Source organism: Vanessa cardui, chromosome 1 (genome assembly GCF_905220365.1).
Source record: "Vanessa cardui chromosome 1, ilVanCard2.1, whole genome shotgun sequence".
Lineage (NCBI taxonomy): Eukaryota > Metazoa > Arthropoda > Insecta > Lepidoptera > Nymphalidae > Vanessa > Vanessa cardui.
In genome coordinates, this window is record NC_061123.1 from 15,533,427 (window position 1) to 15,561,193 (window position 27,767).

At 34.0% G+C, this 27,767-nt stretch overlaps 1 protein-coding gene across 3 annotated transcripts in view; it reads right to left on the reverse strand.

Moving 5' to 3' along the window:
- The window catches only part of LOC124543731 (solute carrier organic anion transporter family member 4A1), an 88,367-nt gene that overhangs the window by 4,523 nt on the left and 56,077 nt on the right, over positions 1 to 27,767 (reverse strand). For all 3 annotated transcript variants that reach the window (XM_047122010.1, XM_047122018.1, XM_047122028.1), the window contains 5 exons: positions 24,981 to 25,074; positions 24,200 to 24,404; positions 21,114 to 21,276; positions 3,960 to 4,062; positions 135 to 256 (listed from right to left, as the gene is read on the reverse strand). In XM_047122010.1, the coding sequence (XP_046977966.1) occupies positions 135 to 256; positions 3,960 to 4,062; positions 21,114 to 21,276; positions 24,200 to 24,404; positions 24,981 to 25,074 (687 nt within the window). The remainder of the gene's footprint in view (positions 1 to 134; positions 257 to 3,959; positions 4,063 to 21,113; positions 21,277 to 24,199; positions 24,405 to 24,980; positions 25,075 to 27,767) is intronic.

Here is a 27,767-nt window from a genome sequence, read left to right on the forward strand (position 1 = left end):
TGACATATTGAGTTGTAAAGATTTGATGTTTAGATTCAAAAGGTACTTAGAGATTAAGACTTGATAAAGGAATTAATTTGAAAACTGACGAAGGTTTTCTTATTCTGACTGTACATTAATTATAATAATCAAACCTGGGAGCTCGTATGGGAAGGCAAGTAATGGTAAGGCAACAACCAAACAGAGCACCGCTGAGAATATGAAGCCGACCCACCAGGCGCCAATCCAAGACGAACTTAAGGGGGTTATACCTAACCTAGAATAAGAAAAGGTAAATCACGTGAATTACAATATCCAAGCATGAAAATTGATTGAATGAGTGATTAAGTCGAAAAATATAATAAGATTCATAACTTTTTTCTGGTTGAGATATGTATTCTTATTGTCGTATGGTCATCACATAAGATAATATTCCTATTATTGTTAAACCAAGGAACTTAATTGGACGATTCTACATTGTTAGAGTGTTTGCCCTTTACTAGCATATATCAGTAAAGAATTAGACACTAAAGAAAAACTAATTATAATGGGAAAAATACATATATTTATGAAATTATAAAGTATAAAAAGTTCTAAGGCGTGTTTAAAAAGCTTAGCTGTCATGATGTATAATACGCAATCGTCCTTCGATTCCTCGAACTGATACATTCTTCTGTACTTTTTTTATTTCCTATTTGTATGTTTTGACATTTAAATAATATAACTCATCGATGTGTAAAATAGTCGACTCCTTAATATTTAATTTTGAAATAAAATTTTGTTTTATCAAATGCTTTATTTTCGTTAGACATTCTTAAAAATTAATTCCGAAATTCCACTTTTAAGCTTATCAACAAATCTATCTACAAATTTTTCATCAAACATTTCGTTAATACATATACATAAATACGATCTAAAGATAACATTCATTACTAAAACAGTGGAAATTCGCATCCATTGTAATATTGGCGTTTTCTAAATTGTTTTCATATGCAAATTCGACAGCTGAATCTCGGTTGGGGAAACGTGTACGTATTAACGGGCTCCTCACAAAATGAAGTGGCCTGCTGTGGGCTTCTAATGAATAAGAATAATAGAACCGTTTTAATATTATGCAAGTAGAATTTACATGGTAAACGATTCTCGTTAAATTTAAGCTACAACTGCTGTCTGAGTCCGATATCGATTGTATTTGTGTAACAGGATGTATGTTTGTATGTGTGAGTATCTTATATGCAAGGACTAATAACACTATCGACTCATAACATTTTTTTATGGAACGTGTTGTGCATTTAAATGACTTTGATTGGATAGTGTAACTGGTAATTTTAGTTCGACAGTTTTCGTCGGATACCCATTCAGTAAAATACCCCAGTAGGTATATTAAGAGGTAGTTGAGATAAGAGTCTCAGTGTGATAATAATATGTATTATTAAATCAAATCAAATTAAAATACTCTTTATTGTACACCAGTAAATAAATCACATATTTTTCACGGTTAGACGAAAGATGTACAAGAGGCGGCCTTATCGCTAACACAGCGATCTCTTCCAGGCAACCTTAAGGTAGAGGAAAACAGATATAGAAAGAGGTAGGGGTGTACAGAGCAGATATAAACATAATAAATAAATACAGTGTAATATTAATATATTAAAAAAAATAATGTACAGTACCTGATATCTAAAATGCATACATATATGTATCTATCAAGTTATATTAAAAATTAAATTAATGTCTCGCGAAAAAAACAATAAAATAAATAAATAATTCTATTAAGTACTATTTGCTATTTATAATACTGACGATTAGTGATGTTCTCGTGTGTGTATAGACGAGAAAAAAGGATGAAGTTAATACCTAATAACATTTACTGACTCTAGATTTAAAAATGGACCCTCGAAATTCAGCCGAGTATTGTAACTATAAAAGCGAGGCTGTTGTAATAAACATATATGAAATCATTTTATAACTATAAACCAGATATTAAATTAAAATAAATTATAAATCATAGTTTATTTTATTATAAAGGGCAAAGCTGTGAGAAGTCTTAATTTATATAAGGAGTAAATTTTCAGCTTCAACAAACAAAATACTTAAAGCGAATACCATAACAATTTCGGTTCAACTCCGATTCTATTTGATGCAAAAGTATTTCACAAGAACTACCACTAACGCGTTTACATCGAGTGAAACTACAAAAGATTCTTCTATCGCCGGATCGTCTTAAGCAACGTTCTTTAGTTCTTAGCGGTCTGGGTTGAAGATATTCAGCGCTTTATGTAAAGTATTGTCACTGAATACAAATGCTTTGTGATACTTGTATTTATTTTAAGTTGTTTCCTAAGAGTATTTCTAATATGATTCTTATAATAGTATCTTTTTGAGGGAGTTTTATTAATTAAAAAATGTTTAAACTAATATTATTTAATTAATGTTTTTTGATAAAGGTTATAATTGTCGTTTTTTTTTTTATTTTCTGAACACAACTGTGCATTTGCTTATTTATACCTAAATGATGGGCATTTATCACTTCTATAGGTTTCTTAAACTGCTGTTTTTATTATGCTATTCTATCTCATTATGTAAACAGCAAAGGTAAACCGATATTTTAACGACACAAATTCAATATTAGAACAATATTTTGATATAATATTTACAATAATCTGAAACATAAGCTGTCTATTTAAATACATATACAATAATAATAATATAATAAATATGAGACAACATCACATACATTACTCTGATCCCAATGTAAGTAGCTAAAGCACTTGTGTTATGGAAATCAGAAGTAATGATTGTACCACAAACACCCAGACCCAAGACAACATAGAAAACTAATGGTACATCGACTTGGCCGGGAATCGAACCCGGGATCTCGGAGTGGCGTACCCATGAAAACCGGTGTACACACCACTCGACCATGGAGGTCGTCAAAGGTTTTAATTTATTTATACGTCGTCGAGGTTTTAATTTATTAGTTCGAGTATACTTTACGTGTAGTTGCGTAGAAGTAAGGAAACAAACGGTTGTCCATGTTTTCACGCGAAAAGTGACTGTTTTATACTGTTTAGAGTTATACAGGGAGTTTGGCAGTCCCTGGTCTAAGATAACCGATAATGTTTCTGTCTCAAAAATATTTCTAATTAATATAAGATTATTAAAAATGTCAATTCAAGGCCAAAATCTCAAACGTCGTAATTTTTATTTAGCCGTCCGTAGTTAATTTAAAAGTGAAACCGTATCAAAGAGATCGTTCAAAAACTCGTTTCGCGGAAAATGATATTTCGTTACGGAAGCCATGAAAGTATAAAACGTTGGAATTAATTTGGCTGAAAAGTTGCTTGAGCGACGCACAATGAGATGAAAGCGAGAGGGCAAGTTGGCTGAATGAAGCCGTGTCGCTGCCGAGTTGAAATATTAAAAAACGCGAACAAGACGCAGCCACAGATATAATTAAAAGCTGTATTTCGCGTATTCGTACATATTACCCACGTGTGGCCCCAGAAGTATCTTACCTATTGGAATCAATCAAATTACAAGTAATCGGCCGCACTCTAAAGAAACAAATCTGCCTTTAAAGCAATGTCAAAATGGTAACTTAAAATGAAAACGAGAATTTTCAATTAATAAGTATGTGTAAAATGTCGCAACATAATGAATTTACATTGACAATTGATTTAGTTTCGCCGTTTGGTTAAATTATTTAAAAAATTTAAAATAAGATATAAAATTAAAACGTAATAGAATTTGTTACATAAATGTCAGAAATATTTTTTACACAAGTTATTTGAAAAACTTTAATAACGCATTAAGCTTGCCAATACTCAATATTGTATTTTAATCACGAAATTATAAGAAACAGATGACAATAAGATAATGAAGCTGTCTTGCCTTTGCCTACAAAAGATTGACTATTAACGGTGTCCGTTATTAGTCAATATACCGAAAAGGTATTGTGAAAAATATAGTGTACTTACGTTTCAGAATCGACGGTTGCAAAATCTGTGTATATTTTGAGCATCTGACCGCCCACCACGTAACCCAGTGCCGGGCCAACCACCGCCATTGTGTAATAGACACCTGGAAAAGAATAAAAACTATGCATTAGATGTTATCTTTTATATCTATGAATAGCACATTTAAAGATTTCAATCAGTAAATTATTTCTAATAATTTTATGAAATTGAATTACAGTTGGGCTATTTTCTATTACAGAATAATTCATCTCGTAACTGTTCTACAGCCGACCCCTCTTTCCCATCCGCTATTTAAAACGAGGACTTTGGTATTGGTTAAGGCCTACTTTTAGGCTTTTTATTAATAAGCCGATTCAAGGCAATAGATATAGTACCTTTTTCGAATGTATGTAGTGCCTATAACTGTAATATTAAAAAGTATAAGGTTTTTTGGGTGTTTGCAAACTTTCAAATGACGGGTATAAGTAAAATTAAATCATATCCTGTATGAAAATCGTATGCCAAATAACTTTTTTGACGTTAAAAATATCTTCTTATTATTATTACAAAAATATCTTGGATTCCAAAAACGAATTCATTGTAATTTGAAAAGTTATTCGAAATCCAAAAAAAAAAACATAGTTCTATTCGTATCACACGGTAATTATTATTCAGCCAAATATTTACAATTTTTAGGTTAATATTTTTTAGTCTTTTATTCATTTAATTTTTTTTTTTTGTTGGCCTCAATTTGTGTCATATGTATTAGGCTACTCTGACGCGGTTCGTCATTGTTCTGGGCTAGTGTAAACCGTAACGCTCCGAGGTACAACGTATCCCATTTCTAGCGACCCTTTCACACCCCATGTTTTCTCAGCTAAAAGCCGCTGAGAATAATGTAAGCGCAACCGCACAGTGAAAGATGACCTACCTTTGAAACTAGACTTTATAAATTCTTTCTTTTGTTAGCGACTATTTTCCTTGGGCTTTTTGCACTACCAAGATTATTACCTGAAGTAATATTTTGTAAAAAATCTTAATTAAACAGTCTTAACATATTTATATATCAGCTATTGAAATAGTCTTATTTATTAATGAATATTAATCTATTTACTCAAATATCTCCAATATACAATTGATTTTAAATTAAGTACAGATACTCCTTTTGCGACGTTCACGTAAGAAAGGATTTTTGGAAATTTCTTTTTGCAGGAAGGATAAGAAGGAACAATTCTATTAATTTATCCCGCGCAAAGTCAGGTTGCATTTTATTATTTAATCTATATTGTTTATATTATAAATGTGAAAGTAGCTCTGTCTGTTTGTTTGTCGCTCTTTCACGACTAAACCGCTGAACCGAATTTGATGAAATTTGGTATGAAGCAAACTTGAACTACAAGAATGGACATAGAGTATTTTTGCCTGAAATATGACAACCAACACTCTAAAACGCGAGCGAACCTGCGGGCGACTACTAGTAGTATAATATAGTATATTTACTTAGTTAAAATCACGACGTATTTTTTTGTGATTATGGCTTAAAGTCATTCCACCATATTAAGTATAGTTTTAAAAAAAGTTGTCACTTATCTACCAGTCCACAGATTCTCAAATCGACTGCATCCACTACCCGCATCTCGATATCTGAAGAGGCCTCCGCCCTGCCTTCTTGTGCCTCTGCCCTCTCGTACCCACTCCTGCCCTCTCATGGCCGGAAGTGAAACCTCTCGGGTAATGGCATTTCGATTCGCGCCTCATGCGCGTTTAAGATGTGATCGGCTTTTGAACGCTTAGCACGCATTTAACGATACCTTTGGTACTCTCAACAGTTGTATATTGAATACGATTTTACTAAGACTCTTGAGCATTGCATGTACGTGCTTATCGAATTGATGTTTTATGTTTGTTTCTCCATCTATTTGTTTTTCTATTCGAAGTTTTTTTTGTTATAATTTAAGGGATATTTTTCATTCAGGCATAAAAGTAGCTTATGTTCTAAAGCCCGACATATATTAGAAATTTATTTTGTCATTGTTGCTAAGCTCCTAATCTCAAACTGACAGGGTTGATCTTAGTCCAACCGTAGAACACTTACAGACTGTGACTTATTTTAACTTCAATGCACGATTAATTATAAGATTACTGAGGCGATATGAACCAGTGGTTAGAACGCGTGCATCTTAACCAATGATTGCGGGAAGCACCACTGTTATTCATGTGCTTAATTTGTTTATAATTCATCTAGTTCTCGCCGGTGAAGGAAAATATCGTGAGGAAAACTGCTCTTGTCAAATTTCAAAGGAATTTTGCCACATGTGTATTTCACCAACCCGCATTGGAACAGCGTGGTGGAATGTGTTCCAAACCCTCTCATCAAAGAGCGAAGATGCCTTTAGCCCAGCAGGGAAATTTACAGGCTGTTGTTGTTATTGTTGTTGCATTAAAAGAAAAATATTTCTGTAGTGATATTCTGTAGCATTTATCAACAAATACAACACGACCGGAAAAAAAATCAAATCGCAAGATCAAGGCTGTATGTACAGTCGGGGTAAGAAAAGGTTAGTCACCTTAAGATCTATTTTTGTGTGCTCAGTATGAGCGACAATCTGCTTTTACCGATCGAGAATGACATATTGTGTCGCAATTATTTGATGTTTAGTTTCAAAAGGTACTAAGAGTTTATAACTTGATAAAGGAATCAATTTGACAACCGACGAACCTTTTCTTACTCTGACTGTACTTTCCGATGTATGTGTTAGACTTATTACTTAGACTTCGAACTGTTAATAAGAATTATTGGACACAAACAGTAAATTTCACACATGTAAGCAAATAGACGATAGACTTTATCATAAGTCATATTAATTGTTATCCTATTTATATTACCTGTTTAAACTTCGTCTAGATGAGATAACACAACATCATAACTTATAGTGATACAAACATGTTTACGTATTTGCTTATCTTAACACGGATCAACTCTCTTTTACTTAACTACAATTCTATTAAAAATGATGTATCATTCAATAATGAGACGTGTCCCAATGGATCGGAAATGTGAATACCGATTGCAATGTGACTGTTTCAAATCCAAGCACGTATTATTTTTTATAATTCATTAATCTCATGAAAGAAAACATTTTGAAAACTATTTATAATAGATGAAAATTCCCAATAAAATTGGCTGTACTAGTCGTATTAAGAAAGGCTTTTTTCCCAGAATATGTTATTCATTTAATATAATTATACTCATACAATTTACACCCGAGATTGCCCAGTGGTTAGAACTCGCACATATTAGCCGACAGACAAGTATCGCTGCGTTTTCATGTGCTTAATCATTCATCTTGTGCCTAGTGGTGGAGAATAACATCGCGAGGAAACCTGCATATGTGTAACTTCAAGGAAATTGTGCCATATGTACATTCCACCAACCCTTATTGGAACAGAGAGGTGGAATATGCTTCTAACCTTCTCCTGAAAAAGGGAGAGGAGGCTAGGGCTGTTACTATTAGAAATTATATTATATACTTATACAAACCACCCAAAGCCATATTAAGGAAGAATATAGTATTAATCTTATAATAAAATAATATATGTATAAATTTTTATAAATAAAAAAAAACCGCCTTCAAAAATGAACTAAAAAGAAAAAAATAATCAGTTACATCCATATCCAATTTACGATTTTTTAATCACCTCTCAAAGTCGGTGCCAAAATTGCTAATATAGGTACATAATACATAATACATACATACAAACCTAAATCTATTTATTGTAAAGATGACATCATTAGACAAACCTTACTATCGATACAAATTAAATGATTTCAATATAGGAATTTATTTACTTTGTTGGCACCGACTTCAAAAGGTGATTAAAAATCGTAAATTGGATATGGATGTAACTGATTATTTTTTTCTTTTTAGTTCATTTTTGAAGGCGGTTTTTTTTTATTTATAAAAATTTATTTACTGCTTTTCAGTGTTGTTTTGTTATTTATAATTACAATTGATATTGTTTGTCATTCATTTTATTATACTCAGTACATTTCGGCTTTCGACTCTAAACATAACTCAACGCCTTTTCAATACGATGTGGACTGCAACTCAAATTAAGCGTTACCTAAGTTACAATAGCCTAATGTTAACTGCTCATCGCCAATTAGACAATACCATTTTTCCCGATGCAATACCGTTAATCATTGAGGAATTCTCCTGGTAGTCCACCATCAGCTAGACTTCATCATAGGCATGTTTACTAACATCAATTGCTTGACGACTATCTTAAAGAAATAGAACTAAACCCGTAAAATAGTTACTTACTAATAGGTTCTGATTACCAGTTGTGGTCTTCATCAACAGTTCTACTTCATCAAATGTCATTTTTCGTGAGCATATGACCAAGGCACTTTGAATAAAACCGAAATCACTATAGGTGTGCCTATAAAATTTGAGGAGTTCCCTCGATTTCTCCAGGATCCCATCATCAGATCCTGATCTCCTGACAATGGGACCACCTGTAAAACATGCCCTTTCAAACAAAAAAAGAATTGTCAAAATCGGCCCAGCCATCTTCGAGTAATTCGGTAACATACATAAAAAATAAAAAAAATAAAAAAAAAGGCCCCGACGAATTGAGAACCTCCTCCTTTTTTTGAAGTCGGTTAAAAATACACATGTTTGATATAAAATATTTTGCAACAATCTCATATTAGAATCAGTACGTTTTGCCAAATGTAGTAGTCTAATCTCGTCTGGAGTTATCACTGGTACCGAGGTTTGATAATAAATCTTCCAATCTTGAGGTAAGTAGAGAACAGATTAATCCATATCTACCAATAGAGTCACAGGGATTTTACTTTTGAAAAAAAAAATTATCCTAATTACAACTATGAATTAATAACTCTTTTAAATAAATAATTTGGTCATACATATTATATATGTAGATATCGATTGCTGTTCTTATTTATTCCCCAACCAGTTCGTTACCATAGCAAATATGTACATGTTTCATTAAACTTTTAAACTAGTGCTTATATAATAATTAAAAAAAAAATTAATTAATAAGTCAATTTTAAGTTCCCTATTTGTATTTGTATTGCTATGTATTATTTTTTTACTTTTTTATCTTAATTGTATTTATATATATTTTGCTTAATAGAGTATGCTGTGGTTTTCTATACTTGCGGGAGCACACAACTTGTAACACTTATATTGTTTTACTTAGTACAAAAGAGTTAATAACATTATTTTTATTATGATGCTTAAATATATACAAATATGAACTAAAATTAGTGTTACAAGAGTACTCTTAGCATTCAATATGGTGTTATGTATGACATTTGATTCTAAATCATAATGTATATCACATTATTATTGCATATTATAAATATAGCAGGGGCTATTGAATTTACTTCATTATATACAATTATTATTGTAATTAATTAATCAATAATTTGTAAAATTGTAATTTATATTATTTTATATGGCATAGAATTTAATACTGGCATGTAACATTATTTTTTATTTTAAAAATAATTGAGCTGTCATTAGCTCGCTTCGCTATCGCTACGCTATCCAATTATTTAATTGGATAGCGTAGCGATAGCGTGGCATTCTAACAAAATATAAAGAGATTGAAGCATCATTGTAAACGTACCAGCCCTCACAGTCACCAGTCACCAGTGGAAGTACATATTCTTAAATGTTAATATATGGTGTATCATTTTTTTTGGAGATTATCAGAATATTAGATTTTGATTTTGAAGATTACCAAAACATTAAACACACATCACATCACATCATCAGCCGGTTTTTGTCCACTGCTGGACATAGACCTCTCCAAATGCACGCCACTGTGGTCTTTCTCCGGCTACTCGCATCCAGCTCCTGCCTGCCTTGCGTATATCGTCACTCCACCGTGCCTGAGGACGTCCTACACTACGTTTGCCGAGACGCGGTCTCCAGTCTAGAACACGTTTTCCCCAACGGTTGTCGGTTCTACGACAAATATGACCAGCCCACTGCCACTTCAGCTTACTAATCCGGATTAATTACATTAAACAAATAAATACAAATTAAATCCAGTTTATTTTCCGAGGTATCTGGCAGCCCTATATAATAGTATCGTTAAATTTAGCGGTGAGACTACGGTGACACGATTAATTGCACGTCAAGTGTAGGCCGGTATCGTAACAAGCATTCTGACCTTAAGGCTTCGCGCTACGAGCTGTCACGTTGCTATGTATGTGTTAGAACCTAATTAAGCTGTCGGAAGAAACTGTTTTCGATTACTCTTCAAACGTTTGAAGCTTTGTATTGATGTAATATACACATTCATATATTGTGCGGTATTATGCGGTGTTACATTAAAAATTATTTTCATAATTTTAACTTTTTTTTAAAATTATATAAAACGTCAAAAAAGTGTCAATTCGCTAAATTCCGTGCCATTGACCCATTTCCCACTTAATTTATGTCGGTGTTGCTAGCTTACCGCTTCAACTTGGCATTTTCTAAAATTTTAATTAATAAAATAAATTACATTTATTTTAAAGGTGCATTAAAACAATTATTAAAATAAGATTTTAATCATCTAATTCGTTTGTTGAATTTGATTAGATGTCATTTCACATCGTTTCAGATTAATTTAATAGCTGTCTTCCAGTTTAAAGGTTAGTTCTTCGATGTAGGTGTCGGAGTCTAATTATGATAAATTTACTTTGCCTCATATTTGGCTTTTCTTAATTTTAATAATTATTCCATAATTATTTCCTTGATTTAATTATGGATATATTTCCTTTTTTCATTAAGGGTATTTTGGTAGTGATACTGGTCACACTCGCTAACCTTTCAAAGGTTCGTGAACTTTCGATTTCGTGCTTTTTGAATTTTGGAACTATCGGCTTCACACCGAATCCAAACTTTTAATTCGATATACTTAATATATCGGTGAGTTGTCTTAATAATTGAGTTTCTTAATTTGTGGTTGTTTAGTATTCAGTGCTTTAATAGCAGTTATCTTTTCAGAATTTATATTAACAATGAAGTTTTGAAGTTTGACAGAACTTTATATCATGTTTACCGACTCGTAAGAAATTGTAAGTCTTTAATTCTTGTTTTTGATTAAATGCATTGGTTTGCAATTCGAAAAGTCGTAGTCATGTGTAAATTGTGGTTTCCAGTGACCCTTTGAAATGGTTCTCCGGAGTTGAGATCGTCAATTTGTGTAAGCAGGACTTTGAACCTCCAGAAGGTAAATTCGTGCTTACATCTCTCGTAAAGGTATTTATCATTTGCTTATTGGCTTATCTTATTGAACCTGTATATTTCGTATTACAGGAGGTTTTTTTTTTTTTAATCGGATTTACCCACCACGTGGACTTCTTGAATGAAAATATTAAGAGTGAACAGCTCCAGGTTCCTGGTTGAGTGTGCCCAGATAGCAGCTGGTGCAACTCCAAGGACGGCAGGCCTGTTCCCTAAGTTGTCGGTATCCACGTGTAGCTGGAAACTTTGGTGATGTACCCCCTTTCAATTATATTATAAATTTCGTTTACACCGGTCTGGCGAACGGTGTAATCCTTCGAACCACAACAACTAATTTATTCGTCAGTGGCGCCTAATTTTCAAACTTAAATTTTGGATTAGTTAATATTGAATTTTCAAACTTGCCTTTTATCCCAAGTGACCCACGCTGAGTCTAGCTGGCATAATTTTTATATAATAGTCATTATAAGAAGTAACATAAGTAACTAGTAAATTAAGTAATTGGTTGTTTATAATACTATGTTACTGTGCATTAAAAATTTTATAACCTAATATTGTTTCTTTATACCCACACCACCAGTAACAGTGGCGCCCAACGTGGGGCGTGACTTGGGATAGTCAGTATGTCTGTATTTGCTATATTGAAATAAGGCGTTTGAAAATCAATGTTTAATATTGTTATTGTATAAAAACTATTATAAAGATTTTACAAGTACTATTTTAATAATTATGTCCTTTATTATGTGTTTCAAATTAACTTTACAACATTTCATATTGCATTGGTAGTAAATTTTAAGTAAATTATCATACTGTGATATTACTTTAATTATATAATAATTATTACTTTAAGAGGATTAATTTAAATTATTGATGCAATTATATTTTAAACAGGTTTAGTATTAAGTGACTTACAGATTATTATATTGTGAAGCCAGCTCGACTTAACTTCTTATTATCAGCATTTAATATGACAATTAATTCTACTTGCACTTTGGACTTTTGCACATTTAGTTCTATTTGAACTTTGATTTAAATTTATTTGTTTTTGAACCTTATTCATATTGTTTGTGTGGTTCTTTAGTATTACAACTTTTAGGGTTCTGCAAATTTTTATACAGGTTCAATACAATTTTTTTTTACTGAACTTTTTTTTAAATAGTTTTTTAATTTTGTTTTATATCTATATAAAACCAGTTGTCACATTCATAGCTTACACTTAGAATATTTTTTTTTTGGGAAATATTTTTTTTTTACATCATGGAAAGGCCTATAGCTTATCACTTACTTAGGAAGGATGAACTTATTTATGAAGTTGAGGATTCAGATTCGGGACTTAGTGAATTCAATTCCTGCTGATGAGATTTTAGAAACATCTTTGGATCCAGCCAGCGAGTTTGAAATTATTGATTCTAAACTGGATGAAGTCTTACTCACCTTGTCATCTAAGCCTCAATTTAAAAGTTTTAACCGGTTAAGAGCTATAGCACATCACCTTTTCCATCGATTTAGTAGGATTGAAGTGGATGTTAATTTATTTTATAAAAAGGAAGAATTGAATGTGAAACTTAAGGATTGTCTTTCGAAAGTGGATAGTTTGTTTCAATCTTTTAGGAAAACTTTTGAAGAAGCTGCTAACGATCAATCTACTGATCATTCACCTGCTTTGATTAATCCTTTGCATATTTCTAATATTTCTTGTTCGTCTGATAAGTCTATTGCTCGTTTAAATTTAAAATTTAATGGCAAATCATGTGTCCGTTTCTTTATTCTTAGGCTTGAAGAACTTTGTCTAGCTCGAGGTATTTCTGAGGACATTTTATTTCAGTCAGCTGTTGAACTTTTTTCGGATGAAGTTTTAACATGGTACCGCAGCGTTCGTTCGGAAGTCGCAGACTGGCAGAGTTTAAAGAAGAGGCTGATTGAAGATTTTTCACCTTTGGACTATGATGAGCAGCTGTTATCTGAGATTCGTCGTCGAACGCAGGGTCAGTCAGAATCTTGTTTAATTTTTATTGCGGTCATGATTAATTATTTTTCGAGACTTTCATATTCACTGCCAGAAAGGGATAAATTAAAGATTATACGTAAAAACCTACGTCCGTGTTTTACGCAAGCGCTAGCGCTGGAGAATATTGATAACTTGCAGCAACTTCGGGATAAATGTAAAATTTTAGAATTTACTTTTAAACAAGTAAAAGATTTTAGGGATCCACCAAAGATTGATGCTGATACTTTAGCTCCTGATTTAGGTTTCAAGTATAGTAAATCTTTTAAAGTCGAGTTGATTCGCGGCAAGAGTAAACCTGGTTTGTTTTGTTTTCGTTGTAGGGTTAAGGGACATGATTTGAGTACTTGTAAGTCTAAGGATATAGTCTGTTTTCGTTGTGGTACTAAGGGCATCACCGTTAAGTCCTGTCTTAATTGTAAATCTGCTGATCCGAAAAAACGGATAAGCCTTCCGTCAAGTCGTTCCGCTAACTTTGATCCTGACGATTGGCGGAAGTATTTAAAACGAATCTCACTTTTCTTTACTCATAGTGTAGCGGCTATGCAGCGTCCTCCGGATGACATTCGTCCTTATTTGTCGGTTTCTATTTTTGATGAACAGTTTTGTGGTTTATTAGATTCCGGTTCATCTATATCTATATTAGGGTCAAATTTAGGTCAATATTTTGTCGGTCAGGGTGTTCAGATGTATGACACATCTGATATTTCTTATATAGCTACGGCTAATGATGCACGATCCCGTGTGTCAGGTTATTTATTTTTACCGGTTACGCTGAAGTCTAAGACTAAAGTAATCAAATTTTATGTTGTCCCTAGTGTGACAACACCCTTAATTTTTGGGGTTAATTTTTGGCGTAGGTTTGGTTTAGCACCAAACTTATTTTTTGATGTAAGCTTTGATTCGTCCGAAACGAATGTAGTTTCGGGAGTGAAGTTCTTACATCCCCTTGAGGATTTATCTTCTTCGCAAAGCGTAATTGCGAAGGAGGTGATTAGTAAGTTTGAAGAGGTTTCCTTCGAAAGGAAGGGCTTAGGTCGAACGGATGTTATAACACATTCGATCGATACGGGTGATACGGCACCCATTAAGCAACGTTATTATTGCTTGTCTCCCGAACGTTTAAAAGAATTAAATCGTCAGCTTGACGAAATGTTAGAATTAGGTGTGGTGGAACCCAGTACAAGCGCTTGGATTAATCCAGTGCTATTGGCTCCTAAATCTAATGGAGAGTTTCGATTCTGCCTTGATAGTCGCAAACTCAATGCAATTAGCAAAGGAGATGCATATCCACTCCCCTATATTTCACAGATTTTAGACCAGCTTAAGGAAGCTAAGTATTTGTCTTCTATTGACCTTAAAGCTGCGTTTTGGCAAATTCCTCTAGATCCAAAATCTCGAGAAAAAACTGCGTTCACTGTCCCTGGACGAGGTCTTTTCCAGTTTGCTGTTATGTGCTTTGGTCTGAAAGGTGCACCAGCTACCCAACAACGTTTGATGGATAAGTTATTTGGCCCAGAATTTGGTAATCGAGTTTTTGTATATCTTGATGATATAATTATTGTTAGTTCTACCTTTGATGAACATATTTCTTTACTTGATAAGGTCCTGGATCGGCTTAAGTCAGCTAGTCTGACTATTAATTTGGATAAATCTCACTTCTTTAGAAAAGAACTTAAATATCTTGGCTACATTGTAGATCAAAGGGGCTTACATACAGATCCCGCTAAAATTAAAGCTATAGTTGAATATCCTACTCCCACTAATCGCAAGGAAGTTAAAATGTTTTTAGGTACTGCATCCTACTATCGCAGGTTCATTAAAGACTTTAGTTCAATCGCAGCTCCTTTAAATGCTTTGACTAGTACCCGTAAAGATGCTCCTGCGTTTTCCTGGTCAGAGGAAGCTGAAAAAGCTTTTTTAGAACTTAAATCCTGTTTGGTGTCGGCTCCTGTTTTGGCATGCCCCGACTTTTCAAAGCCGTTCTCTGTCCATTGCGATGCTTCTAGCTATGGGATTGCTGGAACTCTTACCCAATTAAATGATGACGGTCAAGAGCATCCCGTTGCTTTTGCTAGCCGTTCGCTTATCAGAGCTGAACGAAATTATTCCGCTACGGAACGAGAAGCCCTCGCTGTCGTTTTCGCGGTTGAACACTTTCGTGCTTATCTGGAGGGGGGCCCGCAATTCAAGATCATAACTGATCATTCTAGTTTGAAGTGGTTTTTTAATTTGTCCAATCCTACCGGTCGTTTAGCACGATGGGGGTGCAGGTTATCTCCGTTTGATTTTATCATCGAACACCGTAAGGGTAAAGACAACGTAATTCCGGATGCTTTGTCACGCTCGGTTCCGGTGGTTTCTGAAATAAAGTCTGACCTATCAGATCCCTGGTTTAACAGACTTTATACTAAGTGTAACCAATTTCCTCGTTCTTGCCCTAACTACGTCGTTGAGGGAGATAAGCTCTTTAAATATTCCAAAAACAAATTCGGGTTTACAAGTGAATTTGATTGGAAGGAAGTTGTACCTTTGAAGCAACGTGAACATCTGCTAAAGTCCAATCATTGTAGTGAGACTTCCCCCCACTTCGGTATTTTTAAAACGTATAAACGCTTATCTCTTCGTTACTATTGGCCGAATATGTATTAGGACGTTATTAAATTTGTTAGTAATTGTGATGTTTGTTCTGCACGCAAGCATCCACAGACCTCGGTTCCTGGGTTAATGGGTAGTGAAAAGAATTGTTCCCGTCCTTTTGAAACCATCAGCATAGATCTAGTTGGTCCACTACCACGTTCCAGAGCTGGTTATACATTTTTACTGGTGATAGTTTGCTGTTTCAGTAAGTATTGTCTCGCTTTTCCTTTGCGTAGGGCTGTCGCTAAGTCTATTGTGTCTCGACTGGAGGAAGGTGTATTTTTGGTACATGGTATCCCGCGTACAGTGATTGTAGATAACGGTACTCAATTCACGGGTAGCGAGATGAAATCCTTGTTCAAAAAATATCAGATTCCAGAAATTCACTTTACACCTAAATATTGCCCCCAAGTAAATACTGTGGAGCGGTATAACCGTACTATCATTACGGCCATTTCTACGCTTGTTAAAGATGATCATCGCTCTTGGGATTCTTTCGTGCCTAAGGTAGTGTTTGCAATGAATTCTGCGGTCAACGAAGCCACCCGCTTTTCTCCGTTTTTCTTGGTACACGGTAGGGAACCCGTCTCTTGCGGAAGCCTTTATAACAGAGGTTGTCCTTCTAAACAGGGTACTCCTTCTTTGGAGGCTTATGGTAGTGGATTAGGTGCGTTAGAAGGTATTTTTTCTAAGGTTAAGACAGCACTCTCTAAGGCCCATCATAGAAGCAGAATTTATTACAATAAATCTCGGCGACATTTAGAGTTCAACGTTGGAGACATTGTTTGGAAGAAAACCTTTCCTCTTAGTGACGCTACAAAATTTTTTACAGCTAAGCTGGCTCCGAAATTCGAAAAGTGTCGGGTGGTACGTAAACTAAGCCCATTGGTTTACGAATTAGAAGATTTTAATAGTGGCAAACATTTAGGTAGTTGGCATATTAGAAACCTTAAAAAGTAACTTATTTATTAATGAACGTCCGGACAGCAGAGAGGAGAGGTGTGAAACATCAGTCCTGACAGTTGGTTTATTAAGGTATGATAGTGTCGTTAGGTATTGCTAAGTGTGAACGTCCGGACAGCAGGGAGGAGAGGGGTGTAACATCAGTCCTGACAGTTGGTTTATTAAGGTATGATAGTGTCGTTAGGTATTGCAAAGTGTGAACGTCCGGACAGCAGAGAGGAGAGGGGTGTGAAACATCAGTCCTGACGGTTGGTTTATTACGGTATGATAGTGTCGTTAGGTATTGCAAAGTGTGAACGTCCGGACAGCAGAGAGGAGAGGTATGAAACATCAGTCCTGACAGTTGGTTTATTATGGTATGGATAGCATTGTCTTTAGGTTCCGTTTGCGTTCGTTAGGCATCCTTTTATCCCTTTTCCTCACCCTAAAATCCTTATGGAGCGGTTGGTAACTCCTTAAATAAGCCTTAATACTCAGAGCGGATTGTAACTCTGTAAAAATAAGCCTTACGACTCAGAGCGGATTGTAACTCTGTAAAAATAAGCCTTACGACTCAGAGCGGTTTGTGACTCTGTAAAAATAAGCCTTAATACTATTCCTTGACATTTTGTCACCTTCCAGTGTCCACTTCTATGTTGGCGTGGTATCTGTTTGGTTTCCTAATATTCCTTTCCCATCCCATATTACCTAACAAGTGTTGTTGTTCGTCTGGTCAGTAGAGAGTCTTATGTGTGAGTACCATCAGTCCTGACGGTTGGTTTTATTAAGGATTGTTATGTCTGTTGGTTTGTATATTTTCTTTTTTTGTATAGTGTGTTAAGGTTACGACTGTTAACTTCTCGTGGGTTCGAATAGTTAATTAGTTATATTGTTTTCGCGAATTTTGGTGTCGTGATACTATTTTATAGAGGTTAATTATATTCTCTATTTAGTGGCATAGACTACTAGTAATTTTTTTTTAAGATTGCTTATGAGAAGCATTATTTTTATATTATCTGTGTTAGGGCAGATATTAGTTTTGTTCATGCGCCTGGTATTGCATGCAGCGAAGCTTTTGTTGAGCTTAAGCTTTGGTGGAGTTTGTCCTGCACATATGGTGGGAGCTCTGTTTGTTTTATTTGGTTGTAGCCAAATAAATGAGTTGTGGTGAGTAGTAGTTTTCTTAAGTTGGATTTTCCACTTTTTTTTGTCATTTTATATTTCACATTTGAAATGTTATTTAAATTAATTATTTGTGTGGTTCGAGGTTCTGAGCTGGAGGGCCAGCTCGAATTTTTCTCGTTTATCCTCGCAAAATTCTTCCGGGAGGGGAGGTACTGTTACATTAAAAATTATTTTCATAATTTTAACTTTTTTTTAAAATTATATAAAACGTCAAAAAAGTGTCAATTCGCTAAATTCCGTGCCATTGACCCATTTCCCACTTAATTTATGTCGGTGTTGCTAGCTTACCGCTTCAACTTGGCATTTTCTAAAATTTTAATTAATAAAATAAATTACATTTATTTTAAAGGTGCATTAAAACAATTATTAAAATAAGATTTTAATCATCTAATTCGTTTGTTGAATTTGATTAGATGTCATTTCACATCGTTTCAGATTAATTTAATAGCTGTCTTCCAGTTTAAAGGTTAGTTCTTCGATGTAGGTGTCGGAGTCTAATTATGATAAATTTACTTTGCCTCATATTTGGCTTTTCTTAATTTTAATAATTATTCCATAATTATTTCCTTGATTTAATTATGGATATATTTCCTTTTTTCATTAAGGGTATTTTGGTAGTGATACTGGTCACACTCGCTAACCTTTCAAAGGTTCGTGAACTTTCGATTTCGTGCTTTTTGAATTTTGGAACTATCGGCTTCACACCGAATCCAAACTTTTAATTCGATATACTTAATATATCGGTGAGTTGTCTTAATAATTGAGTTTCTTAATTTGTGGTTGTTTAGTATTCAGTGCTTTAATAGCAGTTATCTTTTCAGAATTTATATTAACAATGAAGTTTTGAAGTTTGACAGAACTTTATATCATGTTTACCGACTCGTAAGAAATTGTAAGTCTTTAATTCTTGTTTTTGATTAAATGCATTGGTTTGCAATTCGAAAAGTCGTAGTCATGTGTAAATTGTGGTTTCCAGTGACCCTTTGAAATGGTTCTCCGGAGTTGAGATCGTCAATTTGTGTAAGCAGGACTTTGAACCTCCAGAAGGTAAATTCGTGCTTACATCTCTCGTAAAGGTATTTATCATTTGCTTATTGGCTTATCTTATTGAACCTGTATATTTCGTATTACAGGAGGTTTTTTTTTTTTAATCGGATTTACCCACCACGTGGACTTCTTGAATGAAAATATTAAGAGTGAACAGCTCCAGGTTCCTGGTTGAGTGTGCCCAGATAGCAGCTGGTGCAACTCCAAGGACGGCAGGCCTGTTCCCTAAGTTGTCGGTATCCACGTGTAGCTGGAAACTTTGGTGATGTACCCCCTTACAATTATATTATAAATTTCGTTTACACCGGTCTGGCGAACGGTGTAATCCTTCGAACCACAACAACTAATTTATTCGTCAGTGGCGCCTAATTTTCAAACTTAAATTTTGGATTAGTTAATATTGAATTTTCAAACTTGCCTTTTATCCCAAGTGACCCACGCTGAGTCTAGCTGGCATAATTTTTATATAATAGTCATTATAAGAAGTAACATAAGTAACTAGTAAATTAAGTAATTGGTTGTTTATAATACTATGTTACTGTGCATTAAAAATTTTATAACCTAATATTGTTTCTTTATACCCACACCACCAGAAAGGTAACAGCGGTTAGTGAATGTTGATTGATTTGTATGAGTAAATTAATTACAAGATGAAAATATATGGAAAATGCAGATATTTTTAAATTTAGAATTAAGTTATATACTTAATGTGGAGCGAAGTCTAATACGCCTCGTATGTGGCTAAGAAAAACATAGATTTCTCAGTCTTGTGGAGGCTGTAACATGTATTTTAGAAAAATACCAATATTCCTAAAATAGTAGCAAAGTAATAAATATATTTATATGATGCCTATTGAAAACAGTATACTATAGTGTACTTACATACCTACATACGGGATCTCTTTGACCACCTACCGCGCTGAAGAAATAAAATTCGATCACATAACATCGAGTTTTAGTTTCTTAAGCGTTACGGGGTCTAATAAACCCCGTATCACAATTATGATAGTTCTCAAACGAGGTCTTAAAAACTCCGTAACACAGGGATCGATGATATTTAAACAAAATGATGTCGCTACCAACGTTTTGTTTATTATAATTATCTTTATAATTTTTAAATAATAAAAATATAATTAGTTATATATGGGCACATTTTTTACAGTACCTAGCGACGGCACTAAGATTGGCATTGACTTCGTAGCCACGTGCGTTATGTTGGACTATAAAATGCAGTAGAGTGGTTATAAAGACCGCGCTCATTATATAACCTATAAGATTTACCACAAAATGTTCCATTAGCTTTTAGGAACAATATCATAATATTATTAGGAATGGTTATAGCCTCGACATAGGAAGGCACTCACGTATTACCACTTATGTGGTTGAACGGCGTTCATATTATATGGTACTAAGGGTACTAAGGTTTATTTCGAATTGTATGTCAGGGTTTTTAAAGCTTTTTTACATAATCAGCCAATCTTTACTGAATTTTTATGTAGTTAATTTGCATTTATTCTTCACGCAAGGAAATGGAAAAAACACGACGAAATCTTCAGGTAGAAATCTGCCAAAGGCTCCTCATATTACCACTAGAACAGCTGTGTGAGGTAAGCTCAAAACTTTTTTCATAAATAAAAGTAGGTAATCAAACTAAGCACTTCCAAAATGACTAAATAATACTCATATAATATTTTAAGTAGAATGGTTTACTAGGCGGCCTTAGCGATGTAAAAATTCGCCGGTTCGATCCTGACCTTTGATCTATTGTCGTCTCTACTCCAAGCTTTAAGCTAAATTAGGGAGTTTAAGCAGGAATAAAAGTTTTTTTTTAAAAGGATCATAAATATTTTCATATGAGAAAAAAAAGAAAAAATATTTTTGGCCCATAGGTAATATACCTATGGGCCAAAAATTTATTTTTACATTGACACGAAATCGAAATAATCTATACATACGTTTCATAACAATAAATTGAAGTTTGCCAAATACAACAACACATTAGAAAGAGATGGAAACATTCTCATTTCCGTCAAACTGGAATCGTTTAGAGACTGCACAAGATATACTAATACGAGTTTAACTCACCTAGATAAACAGAGGACATTTTCTTAGACACGTTCTCGTCGATGTACGTAACGCCAAGTGTGAACAGCGGCGTTGCGCCCGCGCCGTGCAACAGCTGCGCCACTACGAACACGGCGACCGCCCACGCGCCGCCCTCTCCAGGCGCGTCCTTCCAGGAGCTGGACTAAAACACGAAATTGCACATTATTGATTGAACAAAAATATCTTTCATGATAGCTTCATTACTTTTAAAAAAAAGCTCATGGATTACTTTTTGTTAGCTAAATAGTGCGTTAAATTCTTGTTGTTTTTTGTTTTCTTTATTTTTTGTTTTTCTGTTATATTATTTAGTTACTATGTTTATAAACGACGATAGCATAGGTCAATTTTTTTTAAATTGTATAATATATTTTAATTTCAACTTTAAACAATTATGTCGACACGATACACTGTGCATGTTATGTACACTTGTAATCGATGTACATATCAGAAGTTGTTTTTCTTTTTTGATGATTTTGATTAATATGTATATTGTTAGTGTACTTATTAAATAAATAAAAAATATATAGTAGCCTTCGTCTGGGAAGGTATCACCCAATCATCAGATATAATACCTCCAGTGAGTATATTGTTGTGTTCCGGTTTGAAGAGTGAGTCATTGTAACTACAGGCATGGTACACAAGGTTGGTGGCACATTGGCGATGTGATACTTAATATATACCATTTACCAATGATGTTCTAGTAAACAGATATGTTATTAACGCGCAAAAAGTGAAGACTAGAAAACGTCCTAATTGGGACGTTTGCCTTTAATTGTTTTACGAAGTAATACGTTATAATACATCATAATTACGTAGTAATACGTTTTGCGTAATTAAAACATCTAGTTATCCCTTTTACTAATTTTTTTTTATCAAGCTAACCTTTTTACTTTTAACGATATGTAAAAATAAACTTAAATAAACGGTCCCCGGCGCGGCACACTTTTTTCTGTTGTTTAGTATGGATATAACATATCTGTTTATTAGAATATCATTGCCATTTACCATAAAGATGTGATACTTAATATATACCATTTGCTCGTGCACATGCCTATGTAATAATAAAAAAACTACGAACCAAAATATACGTTTTCCAAAGAAATCACACAATCATATCTAATGCAACATTTGTTCTTCGTTTGTTTACACTGTAGATAATAGTTATTCGATTACAAAACAAAGAAAGGTTTGGTGTATTTGTTGCAATACTTAGACGAACATACATTATCTGTGACGGATTGCATCCAAGTGTCGTCATCACAACTGTAACTTATATTAGACATTAATTATATTCAAAACCACTTTATATTAATACAAACTTATTCTATTAATAAGTAGTTTCATATAAAAAATACCCAAGAGTTCAACGGCACTTGGCTCATCAGGCTAGGAAGTCGCAATTTTGACCATAATGATTATGGTTGTTGGTTGGACTGTTTGATTTTTTTTGTTGTTCAATTTTAATCTCGTACATATCGCTTGCCTTTCATGTTGCTTATTTTAAATTTGTATTATATTTGTTGTCTACATTTATTACTAGGCTGCATTACAATTTATTTTAAAGTTGATGATTTTTTGTGAGTATTATCTTTTCTTATAAAAAGTTTTCTTATAAAATACTAGTGAAACGCTCCGGCTTCTCACGGCTGCAATTGTGATACTAAATGTTTTATGGAATTTGTTCATTTATGACATTACATTAGACATTAGTAAACATAGGTTTTTTTATATAAGATTTTAAATTAACATGGTTATTTTTATTAATACAGTTATTAAATACGGGATATTTATGTAGCATATTTTTTATTTTTATTCGGTGGAGCTTGTTATTTAGACATTATCTAAAATTTACAGTATTTCTTTACCATATTGTTCATGTGTTATTTAAAAAAACCTTCCTTTGGAATAACTCTATCTGTTAAAAAAACCGCATCAAAATCCGTTGTACAATTTTAAAGATCTAAGCGTACATAGGGACATACAGCAGTAGGCGACTTCGTTGTATACTGTGATAAATAAATAATAATGATGATGATGATTAGACTAACTTTTAGTGACTTAAAATACAATCAATGCCTTAAATATTGTTAGGAATATTAAAAAAAAAACTATTCTTATAAAAATGGTAAATCAAAACGAATGTATACGTACCTACATATAATTATGACACATTCTATATTACATTTTACATTATTTATTACTATGTAAACAAAATGTATTAATTGTTCATTCGAAGACTTTATCAAATCATTCTGGTTGATTGATCTAGAATAGACCCTACGTCTGGAGCCTTCCATTGGTCCATTGTGGACGGTGAATGATGATCTCATTCAAGATCGGCCGTGTTGTGCCTTTGTGAACGTATTAAGTCGTTTGAATGCGCCTGCGTCGCTAAGCACTTTATTATACGATGGAAGGAAATCTGCTGTCTGGCTATTCTTTGTGTCTTTACTTTGTGAACTCTATTTATAGTCATTCAAAGTGCTTTAATAGCTTAGAGAGAACAGTTTTTTAAAGCTAAACGTTTGTGTATAATTTTCATTTATTTTTAATCAAATCAAATTCCTACTTACTGCTCATGAATATGTATGACTTGTTACTTGTTGATTGACAAATTAATTATGTACTTAGAAGAACTGGCAAAAGAAACGCGGCAAATTTTAAGTGATACTTATCTAACTGTGTTCTTGCAGTCTAGTGTAGATCGTCGATCTTGAGGACGAATTACAGCTTTAAGTCATTCCAACAACAAAAATACTGACTTCTTTTTTTTTCTCAATTACTCTCTCATTTAATAAGAAAAATTGAGATTGAATGAAAGTATGCTCCTGAAGAAAAATGATTTTGAAATCGGCTCGGACATGACTATCGGAGTTATGAGGTAACAAAGGTGAAAAATGTAATACGAATATAACCGAATTGATAACTTTTTAAAATTGGTTAAAAATAAAACAATGAATTCCAAGATTGAAAACAAATGAAATCGCATGACATGCACTTTGCTTGACGTATCATTATGCCATTATTTCTCTCGTTAGATGATTGTATAATTCGAAATAACGTACCGCAGTTTGATTGACAATACAGAGGTCGTCCGGTTCCTCGCCCGCCACTTTGTACGGTGGTATCAGGAAGTGTGGTAAGGCGAAGAGTAGGGACCCTATGCCCATGAGCAGCACGCCCCAGCCCAGCCATCTCGGCTTCGAGGCACTGCTTCTGCCTCCAAGGTATGTGACTGGCGCCAGGCAAGCGAAGGATGCCATGTCGTACCTGATTCAATGAAAAACATTTGAAAAAAGAATTAAGCCTACATAAATTTTAAAAGACTACTATTTCACTGGGTAGTAAAGCTTTCTGCTAGCCCTTCTGGGTAGGTATCATCCACTCATCAGATATTCTGCCACCGAAGAGCAATACTTGGTATTGTGTTCCAGTTTGAAGAGTAAGTGAGTCTGTATAATTACAAGCACAACGGTCATGATGAGGAACAAACATCGTGAGGAAACCTGTATGTGTCTAATTTCATCGAAATTCTGCCACATGTGCATTACACCAACCAGCATTGGAACAGCGTGGTGGAATATGTTCCAAACCCTTATTAATAGACGAGGCCTTAGCCCAGCAGTGGGAAATTTACGGACTGTTACTTTACTTTACTTCAAATTTATATATTCACATTCTAAGATGTTATCAGTGACTCCCTATTTTTTATTGCATAAAAAATGATGAACTTCTACATATAACAGACAACTTTAATATTTGAAAAATTCGATTTGAAGCGTTCACATAGAAATTTATATTAGTCATATAGTTATAAGATTTGGGTGAGACCAAATGTGCACTTACCCGCCAGCGATAACCCCAGTCTGCATCGACCGGAGACCGAACCTCCTCTCTATGGTGGTAATCACCACATTCACGAAGCCATTCACGACCATTCCTGCGAACAAATATTATCATTTATAATCATAAAGAAGTCAACTCTAGAAGACGATAGTCAGATAATTTTGGACATGTATATTAAGATGTCAATTTCGCAGGCCCGTCTCAATCCAGGATCGAGAGACTCCATAAAGATCTTTAAATATATTTGGGGGAAAGAACATCGCACGGAGCTTGTGGTACCGAGGACAGGGCTGTCTATATCGATATTAAAGAAATAACATGCGTTTTTTTTGTAATCTTTACCATAAATAAACCAATAATCACAAAACCTATTTTAGAAAATACAGAATTTAATTTAATTTCGAAGAAGGTTTTTATTATAAAAATCAAATTAATACTCGATGCGGGAAGCGTGAATGCGCTTACCATAAAATCTATCAATCTAATTTAAAAAATAAGTGTTGTCTAGATAGCATTGTGGAGAAGAGTTAAACACCATATAATATCGTAACATCGCGCTTCGTTACACAGGGCGGAGCAGAAACATTTAATGGGTGACAGCGCACAGACCGAATTGGAATTACAAGATAGTATCATTTAATATTACACGATGTGATTCACTATGCGTAAATGAACAAACAAACAAACATATTCAATTAAATAGGTGGAAACGAGTGAGCTTTTTATCGGGTATTTTTGGCCTACATTCCGGACCGGCTGTATACTTACTTAACTACTTGATATGCATCATTATATTTATAAATTGTAGCCTATGTGTTATTCTGATGTACAACCTATATTACTGTAATATTTCAGCCACATCCGTTCAGTAGATTTTACGTGAAAGAGAAAACAAACATACATACATCCATCCTCAAAAACTTTCGCATTTGTACTATTTGCAGGATTCAAAGCGTAGCAAATCAAAGGTGCTTATAGACAGAATGTACATACATATTAAGTATGTATGTGTGCATCTTATTGTAATTTGTGTTATCGAAACCCGCACACAAAAACAGCATGTACACCAATGCTGATATACTGTTACCTGTCCAACCGGGTCCGATTCTATCTAAAAAGCCATATATTATGCATCCCCATAGATTGACATTCCTACAATAGAAATGCATTCAGCCCGTTCGCTCTGAGTGTATTTTAACAAATCAATTCCGCTGACATATCGGAAGGCTTCAACGAACAAAAATATTTCCGGAGCTATTAATATTTCAATTTCGACGGACAGGACGACAGAACGCTGAAATAGACTGGCATACGTCGGCTACCATTATTCTGTAATCATTTATATCAAACAAACTAAATGAATTTTAAAAGAACTATATTCTGTATGTTTATTTTAGTATAATTAAGTTAAAATAAGCGGGAATTAATAAACTGAACTGATAACAATAAACCACCACGTGTATAAATAATATAAATGGGTACAAACTCTGTATATCTGTCTGTTTTGAATTTTTGAACTGGATTTGAGGAAATTGGGTATGAAGTAAGGTTTGAATTGCAAGAAAATATGAAGAAGATGATGAAGAATGGAGGTAGGGGTTTTAACTACTTAAAGCCCAATCGCTAACATACTAGCGAGTAAGTTATAAAAACTAAAATCAATTATTGTTACTTGCAAACAATGATTATTACTTGGTGCTAGGGCTTTATGCAAGATCGTCTAGATAGGTACCACCCACTAAATACTAGCCCACCTCTATTTTCTTAATTCCTAATACCAAGCTGAACTTCAGAAGTAGCTTCATTTGGACGAGCCGTCCATTTTTTCTCTACGAAAATTTATTTGTTTATGACATAAGTGGGTGAACAGAAAAATGGCCGCCTGACGATAAGTAGTCACCACCACTGTTAAACAATAGCACTGTTAGATAAACTACGATTTAATGTTCCTATCCCTGTAGTTACACTGGCTCACTCAGTTGTCAAACCTAATTACAACAATACTTAGCACTGCTGTTTGGCGGTTGAATATCTGATAAGAGTTTGGTACCAACCCAGACGAACTTTCACAAGGCCCTACTATCAAGTGAAATGAAGTTTCTGGTGTAAATATTAAGTAATATAATAATACTTTCACCGAAACATTTTTGCCGGTCAATGTACTTTGGATTTGAAGGCATAATTTGAAGCAAGAAAAACGTTCACGGTCAGCTGAAAATATCAGATAAACATCTTTATACAGTCTTTATACATTATAACTGTTTTTTATTTTAATAAAATCGCTACGTAAATTTATAGTTACATTGAACCTAACGCTTCAAGGTTGCAGAAAGAAAAATACAAGATTAAAATGTAACTTTTCGAAATTATTTTAACTTACCGCTTGACTAACTTATGTAAATATTATTTACAAGATAGAAAACCCGGTTTCGCTCGAGTAATAAAAATAAAACTTAACATATACGATTTATGCTTTTCTTTTTCTATAATACATAACTTTTTCATAAATGTTGATTTATAATAATTGTAGTTAAGTATACACATATTTTTATGCTCTAACTTTTGCCTTGCAAAGAAAATGGAAGTGGACGGGTCATGTCGCTAGTCATGTTGTACAGGGACAACAGATGGACCTTTAGGATACTAAACTGGTTGGGTCTAAAAGGCACAAGAGCAAGAGGCCGGCCATATTCAAGATGGGCAGATGATCTAACGACAGCGGCTGGCCAGGAATGGATGGTTGCAGCCAGGGATAGAGAAAGATGGAATTCCTTGGAGGAGGCTTTT